Below are 14,740 nucleotides of genomic sequence, written 5' to 3' on the forward strand. Positions count from 1 at the left end.
TTTACCCCTTCCCAGTCAATACAAAGACTTTAGAACATTTACTGTATGTAACTACATTTATCCTCTCCTACACTTTTGCAGTTCTTTTCATGTATTTCAATTTTATATATGGGTATGTGTGTGTGTATACATTTTAAATCCCATCAGATATATTATTGTTGTTTTATGAAGTCAGTAGTCATTGAGATTTACTTATATATCCTCCCTTTCTGTTATTTTTCATACCATACTCTCTCTGTATGCTTTTATCTGGGGTCATTTTCTTTCTTCCCGAGGGCTCTTTCCATTAGTATAGTCAGCTGTTGACAAACTCTTTTGGCTTCTATTTTTCGGGAAATTATTTTGTCTTTATTTTTAGTGATCCTATAATTCCATCTAGGCAGTTACTTTTATTCAAAGGTTTGAAGATATCATTGCGTTGTCCTCTGGCTTTTGTTGCTTCTTTGCAAAAGTCTTCCGTTAGTTTTATTTTTACCCTTTTGAAGGAATTATTTTCCCCCACTCTGGCTGTTCTAAACGTTTTACTTTTGTCTTTAAGTTTTCAGCAGTTTTACTATGATATGCCTGGATGTGGTTTTCTACTATCCTACTGGTGTTTATAATACTGAATCTCTGGTTTAGTGTCTTTTATCATTTTTCCAATGTTGACAGTCACCTCTGCACATTTTGCTTCTCACTCCTTCCATTCTGCAATTCCAGTATGAAACCTTTTTACCATATCTTATGTGTATCTTATGTTTTTTTCTGCATTTTCCATTTTTTCTCACCATGCTTCAATCTAAAAATGATCTTTTAAATGTTAATTCTCTGCTATTAAACCCATCTATTAGTTCTAAATTTCAGTTATGTATTTTTCATTCTAGAATTTCTTCATATTTCTTTTTTGTGATTTTCAGTTCTATATATAGGATCTCTACTATGTCACTTAATTTCTTAATTATAGTTATACAAAATTCTATGGCTCATGAGTTCAATATCTGGTTCTCCCAATTTCTGTGAACCTGGATAAAAATTTCTTTCCTTTCACTAACTTCTAACTGAAATTTAGCATTTCCTTTAATTATGAAAGTAGGCAACAAAGTCACAGGTGTACCTGCAAATTTCAGATGGTTTCATATCACATTACCATTGTTACAGGTATATTGAAAGATATATTGTTTATGATCATCACTGCTTTGAAATTACAGAAGTTATCAGACCTACCTCTAGGCCTAGTTACTTGATACATTAGTGTAGAAACTCCATATTATGTCACAAATTAAAAAAAAAAAAAAAATATATATATATATTTTTTTGCGGTACGCGGGCCTCTCACTGTCATGGTCTCTCCCGTTGGGGAGCACAGGCTCTGGCCGCACAGGCTCAGCGGCCATGGCTCACGGGTCCAGCTGCTCCGCGGCATGTGGGATCTTCCCAGACCGGGGCACGAGCCCGTGTCCCCTGCATCGGCAGGCAGACTCTCAACCACTGCGCCACCAGGGAAGCCCTAGTGTGTTTTTTTATAATGTGTTTAAAAACATGCTAAGAAGGGCTCCATAGACTTCAGACTATAAAATAGTCCAGGCCCAAAAAGTGGTTCTGTACAGAATAGGTAGATTGTGTCATTTCTCAGCTCAAAATGCTGTAGTGGGTTTCCTCTCATTTCTTCTAGAGAGAGTAAAACCAAGGTCCTTTTGGTGCCTTACCTGGCCCTCCATGATCTGCACCACCCCACTGGCTGCATTCTGACCTTATCTCTAACTCCTGTTCTTTTTGTTCATTCTACCGGCACATTGGGAACATACCAAGTATTCTCTTGCTGCAGGTCATTTCTAGTAACTGTTCCCTCTTCTTGGAACACTCACCCTGAAAATATCTCCATAACCTGCTACCTCAGTTACCTGATAAACTATTCAGTCACCTACTTCCTGACCACTCCACTTGAAATATTTATTCCTGCTCCCTTGGTACCTACTATCTGCCTTCCCCATTCTGTTTTTTCCCTGTACACTTATCACAGTCTTCCATATTACGTATTTTACATATTTATTAGCTTAGTATTGATTTTGGGAGGGGGTCTTAACCATAGGCCTCTGTTACTGGCGGGTTGGACCTTCAGCAATAGTTAGGTCAGCTTTGGAGAGTTGTTGTCATTCCCATGCATAACTTTCATCCCTGCTAGCACCACTGTTTCGTTTATGAGCCTATTGCATTAAGACTGGAGTGGATGATGACAAAAGCTAGCTAATGTCAACTGAACTGGCTAACTAACTTTGTCTGCATGGTTGTTCAATGCCTCTTTTTTTTTTTTGCGGTACACGGGCCTCTCACGGTTGTGGCCTCTCCCGTTGCGGAGCACAGGCTCTGGATGCGCAGGCTCAGCGGCCATGGCTCATGGGCCTAGCCGCTCTGCGGCATGTGGGATCCTCCCGGACCGGGGCACGAGCCCGCGCCCCCTGCATCGGCAGGCAGATTCTCAACCACTGCGCCACCAGGGAAGCTCTCATTGCCTCTTTTAAGGTTGATGCTCTCTAGGGTTAACGTGTGATACAAAGAGCTTGATTTTTGATGTCCACTTTCATATGTCTGTCTATGTGGATCTTCCCCACATCTCCTTTTCTCAGTCTCCTGATCTTTTCTAGGTTTTATCTCTCATGTCCTGGAGAGAGTGTTTCTAACCAAGGTAGTTTAGACATTTTGCTCACCTCATATAGTTAACATGTTGTCATGGAGATCATGGACCAGCATGAATTTCTTTGGATTGTCCAGGTGATCCAGGTCCCTTGGGACTATTTTAAGACAAAGGATTAGAAAATTTAACATACCCCAGGTTCAAGCATGTAAATGTATGCTGCTGTTGATTTACATATGAATGTCAACTGCTTTTGGTCTTCCTTCCCAGTAGAAGTAGAAACACCTGCTTTACTGGATCAGTGACTGCATAGTGCTTACCTGACAGAGAGCAATAACCCTGTCTTTATATGCTGCTAAATGGGCCCTCCGGCTTTCAGTCTGTAGTCTTTAATTGGTGATTAATCATCCTCAGCCTTTCATTGTCTTTCTTTTTTGTGCTGACTGCCCCTAGCAATGGCTGCCCAGTTCCATAGTCCTTTCAATTACTTCTTTTCCTGTACCTCTCAAATGCCTGAAGTATTGCACCAGCCAGTGCCTTCCGTTTGACCAACAGTTTTAGCAGTTGCATTTGCGCTGCTGCAGCTTATCAGGGACTATGTACCACCAGAGATGGGGTCCTCATTGCTAACCAGTCAGTGACTGACACCACTGGAGTGGACTTCATAGGTCTACTTTTGCTACCAAGTCTCTCAGTCCCCCAAAACATTTTGAAGCTTCAGGATTTTCATGTAGGAGGTTTGTTGAGGAGTGCTTCTGGGATCAACCCCTAGGAGAGAAGGTGCAGGGAAACAGCATTAGGAAGATGGAGGAACTGAATTGCCAGGTAGTTGCAACAGCAGCCTCAGCTGATTCTCACAGGGAGATCTGAAGCTGCAATAACCCTTCTGAGATATTCCCGATTGAAACAGAGGGCTGGACTATTTTACTGCACATTGACCAGTTATTGACTTTGGGATACTTTGGGATGGTAACATAATCTTAGATGAGGGAGTTCTCTGTGACTCAGGGAAATTCCTGAGGGTTTAGTTTAGTTGTAAGCCACCAGCAGGCCAAATCCTGGAAGCTTGGGGGAATGAGTACTTCAGTCCTGAAAGGATTGATCTGGGTGGCACATCGTAGCATTCACTACAGCCACAATGGCAAGATCACTTTCAGTGGGGATGGTGAGGGTGGAAAGGATACTACAGTGCTAGAGAAATAAGGAGGGAGATGAAAACTTGCTTAGATTGCTTAGATGTGAAGGGGAGGAGAGAGGGAGAGTAGTCAGAAGTTACTGAGGAGACTGGAAAGGGGTGGGATCCAGAATATAGGTAGTAGATATGCCTGGGGCAGGAAGAGGTTCATTTTCACCGTTGTAATCAAACGGAAGAAGCAAGAGAGGCGTTCAGAAGCAGATACATTTATAACAGTAATCAGAGGACGTTGAGGCAGTTCTTATATATTTCTTCTGGGAAAGAGCAGGAAGAATCAACAGCTACAGAGGGGGAGTTGTTTGGGTTGAAGATTTAAGGCGAGTAGAGATTTTAATAGATTGCTATGGAGAGTGGGAGGAGAGCTTAACAGGGTAGGCACTGGTGTTGAGTCAACCCATTTCAGGTTGACGTTCCTGATTTTGTAGAATTAACAATTTGTGGAGTTGTGTGACTGTTTTTCTGACAGTGCTTAATAAGTGAAAGTATAAACATGCTCAGTGTCTTACCAGACTGTCTTTGTTTTTTTTTCATAGCCATCAGATCAAGTCATTACAGTACAGTAACACAGGAGACATGATTCTTGTTGTATCTGGAAGCTCTCAGGCCAAAGTGATTGACAGAGATGGTTTTGAAGTAATGGAGTGTATAAAGGGAGACCAGTATATTGTAGATATGGCCAACACCAAGGTAAGTATGACACAGAATATTTTAGTGAATTTAATTAATGCAGTACACATTTACTAACAACTTGTTGGTGCTGCCATAATTTACCCCAAAAGTTAATGTCTTAAAAGTAATTTATTATTTCTTGCAATTTTGTGCATTGACCGGGAAGTTCTTCTGCTTCATAGTGTCAGCTGGGGCACTAGGATAGTTGTAAAGTCCAAAATGGCCTTTCTCTGATGGTTTACACCTGGTGCTCTCACCAGTGGCATTTCTTTTTCTCTTCCTCTTTCCCCTGCCCCTTCTCTCTCTCTCTCTCTCTCTCTCTCTCTCTCTCTCTCTCTCTCTCTCTCTCTCTCTCTCTCTCTCTCTCACACACACACACACACACGCGCACACACACACACGTTCTCTCCCTCCAACCCTGCCCCCTTTCTCCTTCCACGTGTCTAGTTTGGGCTTTCTCACAGTGTGGTAGACACTTAGTGTGGTTTGACTTGCTGCTTGGTGACTAGGTTCCATGAAGGATGAACATGGGAACTTCAGATTTCTTAAGGTCTGGTGTTGAGTCTTACACAGCCTCATAGGACCAGCCCAAATTCGGGGAGAGAGGAGAGAGACTTCACCATTTGGTGGGTGAATGGCAAGATCACATTGTAAGGTATCTTGGGGGTTGGGAGATATGAATGCAGCCATCTTTTGAAATACAGTCTACCACAAACCTACTATGTACTAGGCTTTAGGACAACAATGAAAGAGGGTCTCATCAATCTTTTTATGTAAAGGATTTTAGTGGTATAATGATATTTTAAAATTAATGTATATTAAATATCAACTGTAGTCCCAATAATGCTATGAAACTTAATGGCTTATTTATAATTGCTAACATACATATGGGTTGGCTGCTCTTGCCTGGGCTTGGCTCCAAGCTGCAGATAAGAGTGTAGGCTTGTTCCGTGTGACTATGTTCCTCCTTGTACTAACAGACTACCTGAGGGCATGTTTTTCTTATGGTGATGACAGAAATACAAGAAGGAAACTCCAACTCTGAAAGCATATTTCAAGCCATTGCTCATATCATGTCCACGAACATTCCACTGACCAAAGCAAATCACACGACCATGAGTAACATCTGGTCTCTAGTGAGAGGAACTGTAGTACCTCATGTCAGAGGTTGTGGATTCAGGGAGGGGTGATGGATTGGGAACAATAATGCAATTTTTAATTTAGTGACCACACTGTGCAGCACTTTGTGCATTCTGGATTTTAAAAGGTGTTGTTTTCTTAAAAAAATTTTTAAATTTTTGCGTTACGCGGGCCTCTCACTGTTGTGGCCTCTCCCGTTGCGGAGCACAGGCTCCAGATGCGCAGGCCCAACGGCCATGGCCCACGGGCCCAGCCGCTCCGCGGCATGTGGGATCTTCCCAGACCAGGGTACAAACCCGTGTCCCCTTCATCGGCAGGCGGACTCTCAACCACTGCGCCACCAGGGAAGCCCTAAAAGGTTTTTATTATGCATTATATCAAGTCTACCACTGTATGAGTGGAAATTAAGACTTTATGTAGTTTTTATATGTTGTAATATTTCTCTAAGTAAATCTCTCCTATACATAAATAAAAATGATTTAAAGATATGTTAAAGTGTCAGTGGATATGGTTGATGTAGAATTTTGAGCCTTCATTTGAATTCTGATTTTCACTCTTTCTTCCCCTCCTATCTAGTACCTTCAGGTTGTGCCTGAATCACCATCTTACATGAGATTTGATTGTCTAAGAAAATACACTCGATCCTCATTATTTGTGATTTCTGTATTTGCAAGCTCACCTACTTGCTAACACTTTTTTGTAACCCCCAAATCAATACTCACAGCATTTTCATGGTAATTTCCAGACATGCATCTGGCACAGTGTGGCAAAAAAACTTTTGAGCAAGGCGATGCTCCACCTTCTTGTTTCAGGTCTCATGCTGTAATCAGGTGTCCTTTTGGAAGTCTAGTTAATGCTACATTTTTCTTATTTTTGTGCTTTTAGTTGGTGATCTTGCTGTTTAAAATGTCCCCCAGGGCTGAATTGCTGTAGTCCTGTCAAGTGTTACCTAAGTTCAAGAAAGTCTTTGATGTGCCTAGTAGAGAAAATACATGTGTTAGATAAGCTTCATTCAGGAAAGAGTTATAGTGCTGTTGACTATGAGTTCATTGTTAATGACTCAACTATATATGTTAAATAAAAGATGTCCTTAAACACAAACATACATAAAACAAAGTTATGTATTGATTGGTTGACAAAAATGTGACCAGAGACTTGAAGTAATCTAATCCTGTATTTGATAATTCAGTGTTTGCAGAACTTTGTAGACCATAACTACTGCGAGTAATGAGAATTGACTGTAATCTATTTTAGGTGCTTTAGTTGAGCTATTGGAATAAATTAATACAGTGTGTTTCAAACTGCCCTCTGCTGAAGCCTAGTGAAATGCCTCTTAATTCTAATGAGGATCACAGTCTCATGCCTTTCCTTTTGTTTATTGACTGTTTATTGAGAGTCCAGTGTGTGTTAGGTGATTCAAACAGCATTCAAATATAATTTAAACATAATGCTATATGCAATTATATTGTAGTGGTGGCTTGAATAGTGTTTTTTTTTCCCCCACGTATTCCACTAGAGTTTCTCTCCCCTCATCTTAAAATCATTGCCCTAAGGATTCCACCAAAGATGTTGTTTTGAGGGTGATGGTGATAAGGAAATAAAGCAGATAGGGTTCCAGATCAATCTCCCTATCTTAAAGTCAAATAGTTCTGTTTTTATCTGTTTTATTTGAAGCTTTTGGGATCTAAAACTTTTTTTGTTTGTGGAAAGGAAAGCTTTAAAAACTCTTATTTAACTTAATATTTTTTAGTTTATGGTTACCATAGACAATTTTGCTTAAATAATATGAGGAAGAGAACTTTTTGCCAGTTTCTAAGCTCTTAATGATTTCAGCCTCTCAGGGCTTCTTACATTTTAAAAAGACTAAGACTTTGTGGATTTAGGTTTTAGCCAAGAAAATTTCAAGAAGAAAGAAATCTGGTTGGTTCTGTATCTGGTTGTTTCTGCAATTTCAGAAAAATACATATATATTTATTTCAGAAATATATATGTTTATATAAATATATATATATTACATAGAGTAAGATTATTGGGAAAGTAGGATGAGCGTGGATAAACAAATCTGTGTAGAAATGTAGGAAATTAAAATATTAAGTTAATTACCAATATGCAAAAACAACCATATATTCTAACTAAATATTATAACTCTCCCAATCTTGTCTAATATTATCTTTACTTTGATTTCAAAATCATGGTTAATATTTACTCTCTCCATTTTCCAGAAGCAAATATAATTAACTATTTGTTTAGGAAACATTACTTGTAACTTAATTGTAGTCTTTGGCTTGAGTGATGGGTTTTAGAAATGCAAGAATTATTATTTGAAAGAAGCAGATTTCATGGGACACTTTTTCTTAATTTCTAAGCTTCTTTTCTGATTCCAAGAGTAATTATTAACTTGTGGCTTTACTGGAAAGTTCAACAAGTAGGACATTAAAGGAAACTGTTAAATATATATGATCTATTATGATAAAACATTATGTACTTCAAACATAAACAGGCCTTTCTAATTAGATTATTAAATTGTTATATCATTAGATTTTTATCTCTAATCTTTGTGTCTTTGTGTGTATGTATATATTTCTTTTTGATGTGTACCTATAGTGGTACAGAATTTTTTTTTTGTTACATACTGCAACACAATGCATTACGGGGAGACTATTTATATTTATACCTTTTGAAAATAGTTTATTGGGTTTCTAACAGTAATTCTTATTGACTATTAAAAATTTGGAAAATAAAAAAAGAAAAAATACTCATAATTCTACTATCCAAATATAATCACTATTAAGATGTCAATTTCTGTATTTTTTCCTTTATGCCTCTGAAAAACATTTTTTTTGATCACACCGGAACCTTTACATCATTTATTGTTTGTTGCCACATTTTACATGTTCTGCAGTCTTGGGATTGTATGCCAGTGCCTCAGGGCCTGTAGTGGGGTGGAATGAGAGGCCTTAGAGTGTGAGTGAGGGGCAGCAGGCCTCCTCCTTCAGCCAGAGAAGTTCCAATTTTGTCTGTTTTATGTGTTGGAGCTCTCTGTAAGATATCCTTTGAAAATCAAGTTCTGCTGTGTCTTTAAACTATGAAGGTCACTGATCTGGGGTTCATGGGATTTATTGGTTATATTGTCTGGGAAAATGGGACCTTCTTCAGGTTTAAGTCATTAGGAAAGTTGGACAAGGATAAACAGGAATCAACCCTTAAACCATTCAAAAGCATGCTTTAAAAACTGTAGTTATATTGTCCTCTAAAACTTATTTATTCTAAACGAGAATGTTAGTACATTACTTCCAATCAGAGAGTGTTTTTCTTTTTTTCTGTTCTTTTTTTTGACCGCGCCCTATGGCATGTGGGATCTTAGTTCTCTTAGTTCTCTACAACGGATCAGACCTGTGCCCCCTGCAGTGGAAGTGCAGAGTCTTAACCCATGCACCGCCAAGGAAGTCCCAGAGAGTGTTTTTCTCTATTACTTTAAACTCTTAGACACATACTTTGCCTTCAGCTTTTTTCTTTTTCAACATTAAAACAGTTCTGTGCCATTTATTTCATAATTACTTGGCTAAAGTGGGAGGGTACAGGCTCAGGGGACACCAGAATTCTTGAATATTTTAGTGGGCCATCTCTCTGTGAGTGTACTTTAGTTATGGAGATTAGAAGCTTTATAAGGAATTCTGGGGAAAAGGTATTTTCAAATGCTGTATTTATCTTTGAATAGTACATGTAGTTATTCTGATATCCAGCCACTCCAGAAAATTGCCCTTATTATTTGGAGATGAAATATTTTAGTCATGTCCTTTTAATGGTAAATATTGTTGCTTAGGAGTAAAATATTGTAAACTGTGAATTCTAGGTATATTTTTATTTCCTTAAGCATTTGTAACTGAAGGTTTTAACTGCAAATATAAACTCTAAAAAATGCAGTGATTTAAAGTACATTGTGTTTCTTTGCAATTTCTGAATATTTCCAGAGCTTTTTATCTAATAGAAACACCATAACACTGGTTTCTATCCTTTTGACATATCCCCATCATTTGGGGGGTACTTTCTTACATTCTGGCACAACGAAAGTTCCTGGCTCACCTTGTACTTTTCTGTTCTGATTTCTCTAGCATTCCATGGCTCTTTTGCATAGGGAATTCTATTTACAATCAACATCTGAGCACTGGATATGTTCATTGCTGCTGAGGTGTTAATGCTTCTAGACTATTTCAGAAGCCAGAGCTGGGGCTGGGAGGATAAACCAACCAACCAAAAAATAAACAAAATATATTAAATAATCATGAGTTCACCCTGATATATCCAATTCTAATCCAAGTTCCTAGCCTTTCCCCATTCCATATTTGTATTTCACTTCTCCAGTGAGAAACGTGGCCTCCAGCATCACCAGTATATTTTCTCATTTCTTAAATGGTATAGTTCATAGAAAGTTAATTTCAGAATTGCTACACACACAGTCCTTGTAGGAAGAATTCTAAGAAGGCACCCAAGATTCCCTGCCCCTCCCCTTGAGTGGATGTGACCAATGACTATGATGAGATACTTCTGTGATGAGGTTATATTGTCTGGCACAGTTGTCTTTAAGAAAGGAAGATTATCTTCAGTGCATCCTGCCTAATCAGATGAGCCCTTAAAAGGGATTGGGCTCTTCCTGGCAAAAAAGGATTTTAAAATTCGAGGGATTTGACTCAAGGGGGATTCTCTGTTCAAGGCTTTGAAGATGCAAGCAGAACCTCAGTGATGAAGTTGGGTGCATAGCTATAGCCAAGGAGATTTCCAAGCAAAATGTTGAAAGTACTGCCTGGTTTCTTCTTGCTACTTATAATAAAATATGAGAGAAAAAAAGATAAACTGAGAGAAATCTTATTAGAAAGGAATGAGTACTAGATGATTTAGTTAATTTTGAACCTGTCCAGATGGCAAAGAATGTTAAAATGAAGAAATTGCTTCTGAAAGTGTGGCATAGAGGAAAAAAGCCTAGGGTGTGGCTATATAACCTTTTGCTAAAACCTCAGAAAGATCAAAAGGTCAGAATATTCAGTCACACTAAAGACTTTTTCAAGAAATGAAGCATGTGCCTCACAGATTTTCTCAAACAAACCAGGTGACCTCTAGGAAGCTTAAGGAGGTTATTTCTTAGCCATTTCAGCAAGGGCTATGGATAAAGAAGGGATTTCTTTTTCCCCTATTCTTTTTTTTTTTTAATTGGAGTATAGTTGACTTACAATGTGTTAGTTTCAGGTGTACAGCAAGTGAATCAGTTGCACATATATATATATATCCACTCTTTTTTAGATTCTTTTCCCATATAGGCCATTACAGAGTATTGAGTAGAGTTCCCTGTGTTATATAGTAGGTCCTTATTAGTTATCTATTTTATATATGGTAGTGTGTATATGTCAAGAAGAGATTGTTTTTGCAAAGATTTTGGGGCATGGCTTTGCCTAATTCAGATTCAACAAGAGAAAGCTTTTCATTTGCTGGCTTTGAAGGTGAAGGAATCCATGTGGCAAGGACACAGCCTCTAGAGGCTGAGAGCAGCCCCCAGCTGACAGATACAATGAAATAGGCATCTTAGTCCTGCACCCACAAGAAGTTGGATTCTGCCAGCAATCTGAATGAACTTGGAAACAAATGCTTCCCCAGAGCCTCCAGAAGGAAGCCCTACCGACATCCTGATTTTAGTCTACGAGACCCTGAGCAGAAAATTCTGCCTTCTGGATTGTGACTGGACTTCTGACCCCCAAAACTGTTAGCTAATAAATTGGAGTTGTTTTAAACCCCTAAGTTTGTGGTAATTTGTTACACAGCAATAGAAAACTAACATGGTTCTGCAAATACCAAACATACTAAGTAATTATGAAAGTCCCTGAGGAGGTGGTAGTGATAGAGATCAAACATAAGAGCAGGGCTTCCCTGGTGGCGCAGTGGTTGAGAGTACGCCTGCCGATGCAGGGGATACGGGTTCGTGCCCTGGTCCGGGAAGATCCCACATGCCGCGGAGCGGCTGGGCCCGTGAGCCATGGACGCTGGGCCTGCGCATTTGGAGCCTATGCTCCACAGCAGGAGAGGCCACAGCAGTGAGAGGCCCGCGTGCAGCACACACACAAAAAAACCAACCAAAAAAAAAAAAAAAAAACCATAAGAGCAGGAATTAGCTTTGAGTAGAAGAGGGTATTTATTTACACTGGGAACGGAGGGATAAGGATGGACTCATGTGCAGGTACATTTATAGGTGGTGAGCCTTAGATAGGCAGTTGAAGGTATCACCATGTAGTCACAGGGTCATTTCCTAGTTTTGTGTTAGGAGATGTTGGGATGAGGCCTTATGTAGAACAGTGAAGGCTTGGAATAGCTATTGAGGGCGTGAGAGGAAACTTGCTGGAAGAGTTGTGGGAGCATTAATGGCCACCAAATCTAAATTTGTAGGTAGTCATTCAGCATATTCGTATGATATCCCTGAGTCTATTCATGAGCCCGAGGTGTTTGAATGGAGTACAATGATGATGAGGAGGGGGTTATTCCATAATAAAAGTTGTGCATTGTAAGTACAGCAAAAGGACACTCAGGTTTACACTGAGTGATTGGTTGAAATTTAAGATGTTGAAAAGAAAGTTCTTGATTTCAGAAAAGGAACTATCTGTGGACAGAGTTAGCCATAATTGGGGCTGCTGAAATATCTTAGAAGAGGTCATTGGAGTTGAGTAGATCTAAGAAGAATGAATCGATCTCTTTGATGTCTTCAGATGGATTTTAAAATTGCTCAGGAATTAGAAAGATTTGGACTTCAGATTCCTTGATTCCTAGAAGTAAATGACGAAGAGTGTGATGGATTACAACAGGGGTCAGCAGGCTATAGCCTGTGGTCCAAATCCAGCCTGCAGCCTGTTTTTTGTAAGTAAAAGTTTTACTGAAACACAGCCATGCCCATTCATTTACTATTGTCTATGACTGCTTTTGTGCTTACAGTGGTAGAATTTGGGTAGTTGCCTCAAAGACCATGTGGCCCAGAAAGCCTAAAATAGTTACTATGTAGTCCATTAGAGAAGACGTTTGCCACCTCCCAAAATCAAGCTATGAACGTTTTCTCCAGCAAAATATATAGACACAAAATCTTGCTGGCAACTTCAGGAAGTTTGGTGATTCCTGAAAGCCCATGAATAGACTTTGGTTAAGAAGAACTTTTGGATTAAAGCTCTCTTCATAGGAGTTGCTTCTGTTAGCTAGCTCACCATGCCAAAGACATGGGTACTTTCATTTTTGTGGGTCACAGAGCCTTACTTCATTCAGTGACTACAAATGGCGCTTCGGCGAGGCAGCTATTTTACAGCTTTTGTCATGAGGCTGCCACAGGGGTATGGACTGACAAGTATTGCTCAGCACACCTCTGTGTGTGTTTGTGTATGTGTGTGTGCGTGTGTGTTAGAGGAAACCAATAGTCATCACAGTTTGATAATGTCCTCTCTGTATGCAAAGTTTAGCATATTATGAGAAACAAATAGATGTTTCATTCTTTCTACTAGGCTCTTTCCAGTTAAGACTGTTAAATAAAGGAGGGGAAAAAATTGTTTTTCCAGGGGTGTCTGCCTATGTTTAGATAAAGGAGAAAGAGCGAAAACCTAGTTTATTTGATGAAAAAGTATTTTAGTCACTGACTCTTCTTTAATAGGTGTCACTTAAAAATTTTTCCACTAATGTTAGCTGTGGTACTGAATCTGTTTAGTTCCATTTAAGAATCCTTAGTTGAACTTCATTTTTTGTTATGACTAATTTTCATCACTGTTTTAACACAAGGGTACTTAACATTCCCATTGCCTTTGTCATACTCTTGTCTTTACAAACAAGAAGCAACACTCATAGTCTTTTAGATTTCTTCAGTTTAACTTACTATTTGTTTTCATATTCTGTATATTCAACAACTAAGGTGACCACATTTTATCATGCTGTTCTATGTAATAGGTATATTCTTTTGGTCCTCTTAGAACTATCCTTTATATTTCAAGATGCTATTTCAACTCTAATCAACAAATATCGGTAGATGACCTGTTTTCTGGAGCCTGCCTTCAAGACCTGTATGGGCTGGGTCAGTTTTGGGGCTGTTGTTATGTCAAAGCATAGGAAGTGGATTCTAAGAACTGGACTGAGCAGCACCCATTGTGCTGAGAAAGGGTGAATCCCTGAGTCTGGGAGTGGGAGAGGAAGATGGTAAACTAGGAACTGACTGGGAGGTAAGGAGGCTCCACATTAGATTAAGAGGCCAGGTGGAGATGTCAGTGGAGGTGGAGCTGAGCTAAGCAGAGAGGGAGAATGAAGGTGTGGAGTAGTGTGCAAGATTGAGGAAGCCAAGGCAGTTTAGGATCTAAGTCCTTAAAGGTAGGGCATATCTTGGGGTTATTGGAGTGTTCCTTCTGTTGCAAATCATGAGCTGTTTTCCCAGAGGCAGATTATTAATGGGGTGAAACTAGATCAGGTACCTATTTACTTCTTGGTATTAGAAATTCTTTTTTTTTTTTTTTCTTAAATAAGCAAAGACTGGCAAATTTCTATTTTGGAAAGAGCTTAATGGGATCCCTGACAGTCCTATGATTTTACTATATGAGCCAGTTTAATTACTATCTTTTAGTACCTTAGGTGCACAGAATTGAGGGGAACCTAACTCACTTATCTGTTCATGGCGCCCACGCATCATGCCATTCATATCTGGTGGTCAGTTCTCATAATACTGTAACTCTCAGCAGTGTTTGACACAGTTGATTATTCTCTCCTTGAAACGTCTTCTTCTCCCTTTCCCTCTCACTGCACATCTGTTCCATTGGCAAAACATGTTTTACTTACAAAGCTTTATGAGTAAAGCTGCTATTAACATTGACATGTAGGTAATTTTGAAATTGGAAAGTGTGAATCCTTTAACTTTGTTCCTTCTTTTCATGATTATTTTTTAAAATTAATTAGTTTATTTTTGGCTGCATTGGGTCTTCATTGCTGCGTGCAGGCTTTCTCTAGTTGCGGCAAGTGGGGGGCTACTCTTCATTGCGGTGCACAGGCTTCTCATTGCAGTGGCTTGCAGAGCACAGGCTCTAGGCACGCGAGCTTCAGTAGTTGTGGCACGTGGGCTCAGTAGTTGT

General features: G+C 39.3%; 1 protein-coding gene across 3 annotated transcripts in view; it reads left to right on the top strand.

The window, feature by feature from the left end:
- Positions 1 to 14,740, top strand: part of WDR70 (WD repeat domain 70) — a 303,223-nt gene that overhangs the window by 85,813 nt on the left and 202,670 nt on the right. For all 3 annotated transcript variants that reach the window (XM_067030887.1, XM_059060266.2, XM_059060267.2), the window contains exon 8: positions 4,340 to 4,493. In XM_067030887.1, the coding sequence (XP_066886988.1) occupies positions 4,340 to 4,493 (154 nt within the window). The remainder of the gene's footprint in view (positions 1 to 4,339; positions 4,494 to 14,740) is intronic.

The sequence above is a fragment of the Kogia breviceps genome, chromosome 4, assembly GCF_026419965.1.
Source record: "Kogia breviceps isolate mKogBre1 chromosome 4, mKogBre1 haplotype 1, whole genome shotgun sequence".
Lineage (NCBI taxonomy): Eukaryota > Metazoa > Chordata > Mammalia > Artiodactyla > Physeteridae > Kogia > Kogia breviceps.